This window comes from Phaethon aethereus (genome assembly GCF_964289735.1).
Source record: "Phaethon aethereus genome assembly, chromosome: 1".
NCBI classification, from domain to species: domain Eukaryota; kingdom Metazoa; phylum Chordata; class Aves; order Phaethontiformes; family Phaethontidae; genus Phaethon; species Phaethon aethereus.
Window position 1 is genome coordinate 167623515 of NC_138575.1, and position 5834 is coordinate 167629348.

Here is a 5834-nt window from a genome sequence, read left to right on the forward strand (position 1 = left end):
CATGGATAGGAAAAGCAGAACAGAACAGACCTTTTGCAATAAAAAATGTACTAGTGAGCAACTCTGCAAAAAATACCAAACATGATAACCTAATGAAGAAAGACAAAACCACGTGTGAAATATCACTTACTCCGTTCCATATACTAAAGAACACTTCAGCAAGGAAACAAAATGTAAATATAAACCTATTCTATCCTCCCATATGTTGGTGAAACACATATGCATGTGTCACTCTCTGATCCGTGTTATATATGCTGGTAATTACTGTACGTTGTGTTTTGAAAATAGACAACACATTATGTTTTTCCTAAAAACGTTAGGTCTTTCTGATGAGCCATAATTGCTAGTAAAGAGAATCCAACGTACAGACATAATTTTGGCAAGAAATTTTAAACTTCAGATACTCATTATTTCGTGTTCTTACATTTGAAATATTTATCAAGTGTTTATTCAGAAACTATTAAAAAATCACATGTGCTGGGACACATATGAGACATCAGTTGTCCCATCTTACAGTGATGCTGTGTTTATGAATAGCCTTGCCATTGCCTGCTGCCCAAAGGGGTAAAGACATTGTATATAGATGTGTACAGTCCATAATTTGGTCTTTCAGGATGCCAGTAAACACGTGGATCTGTACAAGTGCAATCGTACTTGACTAAACAATCAGAAAGTGGCTACAACCATTGTAAAATCATTATATTTTGGTTAACTAATGAAATAAAAAAAAAAAAAAGAAAACTGAAAAATAAAAAATGAAACATTTTTCTTGCTAAAATGAATTTCTTCTACATGTTCCTCACTAGTTTGCCCAACCAGATGCCTGGGCAGGAGGTCGCTAAAAGGTACATTTTTAAATAGAGGAACATGATTTTTTTTCTATTGCGATCAGATTATATGTCTTAGATTGTCTGTTAAGATTTGGTCATAACTGGTGTTATCTGTAATGACTTAAAAGGTCCTCTTGATACTACATCAGCTTTGGGAAAAAAGCTCTCAATGTAGTGCAACACTGTAAAGCAATCCGCACACTTCGGACAACATCCTGGAAAAAGAAAAAACACTTAAACATCCCAGTAGTTTTACTTGTAAGAATAGCTCTGCATCCTCTGTCCTAATCTTTTGGGCATTTGACTAACTTTGCTCAATTAGTGAGCCTACAGGACTACACACATTGGCAAAGTTGTTCATGTGCTTAAGTGCCTGCAGGATGAATACCTAAGCTGGGACTTCTTTCACAAGTAGAGATACTCAAGTGAGTAAGAATTTGCAGGATTAGGCCATAAAATAGTGAAGGAAAGAGAAATGCTAATGTGCATATAAAAATAGGTGCTACAATAAAATATTTTTTTATATTTCATCAATAAGTTATTTTCACTAACCGGTTATGGATCATATATCTCTGCACTCTTTAATGATTTTTCCACATCTACAGTGATCCTTTTAAAGATCATAATATATTTTTTAATTCAAAAGTCCAGAAAGCATACAAACACATCCTTAAAAAAAGGAAACCTTGTATTAAAGTCGGGGTGTGCTAATCTCTCCATAAAAGCCATTTAGACTCACCCATGGCTAAAACGGGAAAATGTGCGCTGTACTCTTCAACCAGAAAGAAAACAAAATTAAACAATGTCTGTTCAAAAAAAAAGTAACCATGACCTTTGTACTTGCGACCTGAATATGACCTGACAAGACCCTCCTGCCGCCTTCCCCAAGCACATATGGACACACACGCACAATGCCAGTGTTATGCCCAATTTACACAATAAGTGGTTTCCTACTTCCAAACACAGTAAAAGAAAAAAAAAGGAAGGAAAAAAAAAACCCCTGAAAATAAAATAAAGTAAACAGCACACCCTTTCAGAATCATTCCCCGAAGGTGAAAAATCCTGTGCCAAGGCACTTCACCCTACAATAAAATGAATTAAAGGGAGGGAAAACAGGAGGAGGGCGAGGTGGGGAGGCGGGGGGGAGGTCAGCATTTACGTTTCTTTGTTTTGCCTGTGGTTGTTAAATACAAATACTCTAGAGAAGGAGATCCTGTGGTTGGCGGGGGGAGGGGGGAGGCTGTTTCTCAGAACTGGCTGAATGTGGTTTGTTTTTCCAGCACTTCGAGGTAGTCCGGCTCTGCGTTTAGTTTTGCTTTTAGCTCCAGGTACTCGTTCCTGTTGGGCTCTACATAGACAGTACTCGGGGGGCTGTAGAGCACCGACTCCCGGAGCCTACCGTCCCCCGGCCCCGGGTGCAAGTACTGGTGGGCACGCCTAAGGTCGTAGTTTGGGGAGTAGGTGTAGGCGGCGGGAAGCTTGGGGTAGTCGGGGAGGGTGGAGCCGGGTGTGCCCAGCGCGGAGGAGGAGGAGTGTTTGTCGGGCTCCAAAATGCCCCTGTAAAAGCGATCGGCGTCTTGCACCGGGGAGAGCAGCTCCTCCCGCGGCTCGATGGTGCTCACGCTGTAAGCGGGGCTGCGCACGGGCGCATCCTCCCCGCCGGGAGCCGGCGGCGGCGGGGGCGGCGGCGCGCCCCCCCCGGGTTGCAAGGAGTGGCTGCTGTAGGTGACCTTGAGCTCGTGGAGGTCTTTGTAATCCTCGCCCGAGTTGCCCTCCCGGGAGCGGTAGATGGGGTTTTTGCACATGTGGCCCAGGGGGTGCGGGATGTACTCATAGACGTGGCCGGCGGGGGTCTTCACTTTGGGCAGCGCCGCGCCCCCCCCGCTTCCGCCCCCCCCGCCGCCGCCGCGGTGGGGCGGGTGCTGCTGGAGGTGGGGGTGGTGGTGGTGGGGGTGGCCGCCGCTGTAGACGCTGTACTGCATGTTGAAGGAGCTCACGTCGGAGTTGTTGGCGCTGGCGTGGTCACCCTGGCCCTTCTTGCGCCGCTTCATCACCAGGACGAAGAGCCCCGCAGCCACGAAGACGGACATGATGAATACCAGCAGCAGGCTCAGGATCAGCACCGAGAGCGGCACCGAGGAGCTGCCGCCGCCGGCGCTGCCCGCGGGTGCGGAGCCGCCGGCCGCCCCCGTGCCGTTGAGGCGCACGGTGGAGGAGGAAGGGGTGGTCCTGGCCGGCAGCTGGCCCGGGGACGGCGTAGGCGTGGACACGACGATGTCCGAGTAGTCGGGGCAGAGCAGCTCCGCCCGGACGGTTCGTATGTCGCTCTGGGCGAACTTCTTGGGGGACTCACAGATAACCTGGTCCACCAGGACACCGGTGTTGAGCTGCTCCAGCCACAACTTCATGCCCACCACGTCGCAGGTACAGTCCCAGGGGTTCTCGTGCAGGTCGATCTGCAGCAGGGATTTCAGCTGGTCCAGCACCCCGCTCACCGGCAGGTAGGAGAAGTGGTTGCTCCGCAGGCTCAGCCTGTAGAGAGACAGACCAGAAAAAACATTCCCTGGCAAAGACCTCAGCAGATTGTTGTTCAAAAACAAGAGCTGAAGGTTGGGGACAGGTTCAAAGGTGCCTGCCTCTATCTCCCGGATGACGTTGTACTGCAGGAAGAGGTACTGCAGGCTTTGCAGCCCATAGAACAGCTCTGGGCTCAGCCGCTCGATCCGGTTCCCATTTAGGTACAGCCTTCGCAAATTAGTTAAATCCCCAAAAGCCCGGTCCTGAATGACCGAGATCCGATTATTGCCCAGGTGCAGCAAATCCAGCCCAGTAGCATCCACAAAATCTGCCCTGCGTACCACAGCAATGTAGTTTTCCGTTAGATACATCTTCTTAGGATTATAGGGTTTGGGCTGCAGTTCAGAAATGCTCTCAATCTTCCTCTCCTGACAATTGACATTGAGGCCCAGGTCAGAAATTTGCAAGTTGCAAGTGCAGGCAGTGGGGCACTCCAAAGGCACCGGGGATTTGGTCTGGTAGGCAATGCTGGGGCCATAGTTGCTGTATCCCAGGTCTTTTGAGGGCAGGCGGGATGTGGGGCGCACCCTCGTCTTGTTGGGTTGGCGGGTCCCTTTGGGGGGCTTCAAGGGGGATTTGTAAACAGCTGAAGAAGAAGTAGCCACAGAGTTGACCGAAGCCGGGGTAGTGTGGAAATACCCTGTGGTGCTCAATGGTGTCTGCGGTCTCATTTCATAATCCGAGATGAGCCTCCTCGGGCAAAGCTCCTGCTTGGACACTTCATCCAAGTCTCGACCATGTAAGCGGAAAGGGGTCTCACAAACCACATCTCCCACCAGTGCAGAATAGGAGATACTGTCCAGCCAATCCTTTAGAGCAATCAACTCACAGGAGCAATTCCAGGGGTTTTCCTCCAGCTGCAGCTCCACCACTTTATCCATGTGCTGCAAAAGGCCCACATAGGGCAACAGCTTCAGCCGGTTACCCCTCAGGTCCAGGTGAGTTAAGGGCACAAAACGAAAAAGGTTGTTGGGCAAACTTGAGAGGAGGTTATCATTGAGAATGAGCACCTGCAGCAAATGCAGTTTGCTGAAGGCATTGGGTTCAATGATGCTGATATAATTATAATCAACCTGTAGATATTCCAAACTCTCTAGCCCAAGGAAAGTGTCATCTCGTAAAAGTTCCAGCTTGTTATTGTTCAGGTGCAGCCTCCTTAAACCTCTCAGACCATGAAAGGCCCCAGTTTCAATGTCTTGTATGTCATTGCTCCCCAGATGCAAAATTGCAGCCCCCGTGTAATTGACAAACTGGTTCGGGTACAGCCTGTTCAAAAGGTTCCCAGACAACAAGAGGTGGTAGACAGGGAACCTTGGTGGACTGATCTCAAAAAGGCTGATGATCCCTCTGTTTTCACAGCTCACTGTTAAGATGCTGTCCTTCTCCTCACAAGGACATGCATTATCACAGATTTCCCCATAATACTCGATGCTTTCTGCCCACGAAAGGACTAGCGATGTTAAAGCAAATGTGATCGTCTGCAGCATCCAGATATGCATTTTTTTGTTGAGGTCCTGTTCCAAAGTTACTGTAGAGCAGCAAGCGTACATTTTATTTCCTGTCAGGGTAAGGAGAGAAAAAAGAAAGCAGCATAATAGCATGGCCCCATAAAATTTGAAATGGACACAAAGTTCATATATATCTTCAGTGGGGTAGAGAATGGATTGTTAATCAAACAAACAAAAAAAACCCAAAACCCTCCTGTCACTTCTAATTCCCACACTTTCAAAAACTGGATGACATGCATTGATTAAAAGGTTGATGGGCAACTCCTAGTGAGTCAAATGCCTGCGGTGTTTAAAAAGGTGAGGTCACAGTAGGAATTGTTCTGGTTCTGTTCCTGTGGGGTGCATTTCTATGCTTCCTTGGATTGCTTTTTCATTACCAGCCCCATAAATATACATAAAATGGCTGTCAGTTCAGTTTCACGGTCCTAATTTAAGAGAAAAGAAGCACCATTTTACAAGGTTACCCACCTCCCCTATTACTCAGCTCCCCCTTCCCTTCAGAACCTCCCCAGTGAACAGCGCACCAAAGTCTTCCCATCCTTCTACCTTGATTTTTAACCGGTGGTGGAAATGCCATGGTAGGAACCCAAAGAAAAATGCTCAGTGTTGAAAACAGCAGCTTAATGCAACAGAGGGAATACTGACACATACTCCACATCACCCACTTCTTAAAACTCTTTTATGTTTTGGGGTTTTTTTTTTTGTTTTTTCCTATCTGTACATTTACAGAGCACACACACCCCCACACAGACATGCACACACACACATGCACCCCCTAGATGACTTCTGTGGTTGAATACTTCAGTAATGAGATTAAATATGTTAAACTCCTACTTCAGATCACTTAACAGCTCTCTTCAGCGAGAGAAATTTTGTATCTTTACACAAGTAAATAATTTTAATTGATATTATGATCCCC

General features: G+C 47.1%; 1 protein-coding gene across 1 annotated transcript; it reads right to left on the bottom strand.

Annotated features, from left to right (window-relative positions):
- Positions 1-1224: 1224 nt before the first annotated feature.
- Positions 1225-4965, bottom strand: SLITRK5 (SLIT and NTRK like family member 5). The gene has a single exon (XM_082005115.1). The coding sequence runs from the start codon at positions 4955-4957 to the stop codon at positions 2078-2080; it is 2880 nt and encodes a 959-aa protein (XP_081861241.1). The 5' UTR covers positions 4958-4965; the 3' UTR covers positions 1225-2077.
- Between the last annotated feature and the right edge of the window lie 869 nt (positions 4966-5834).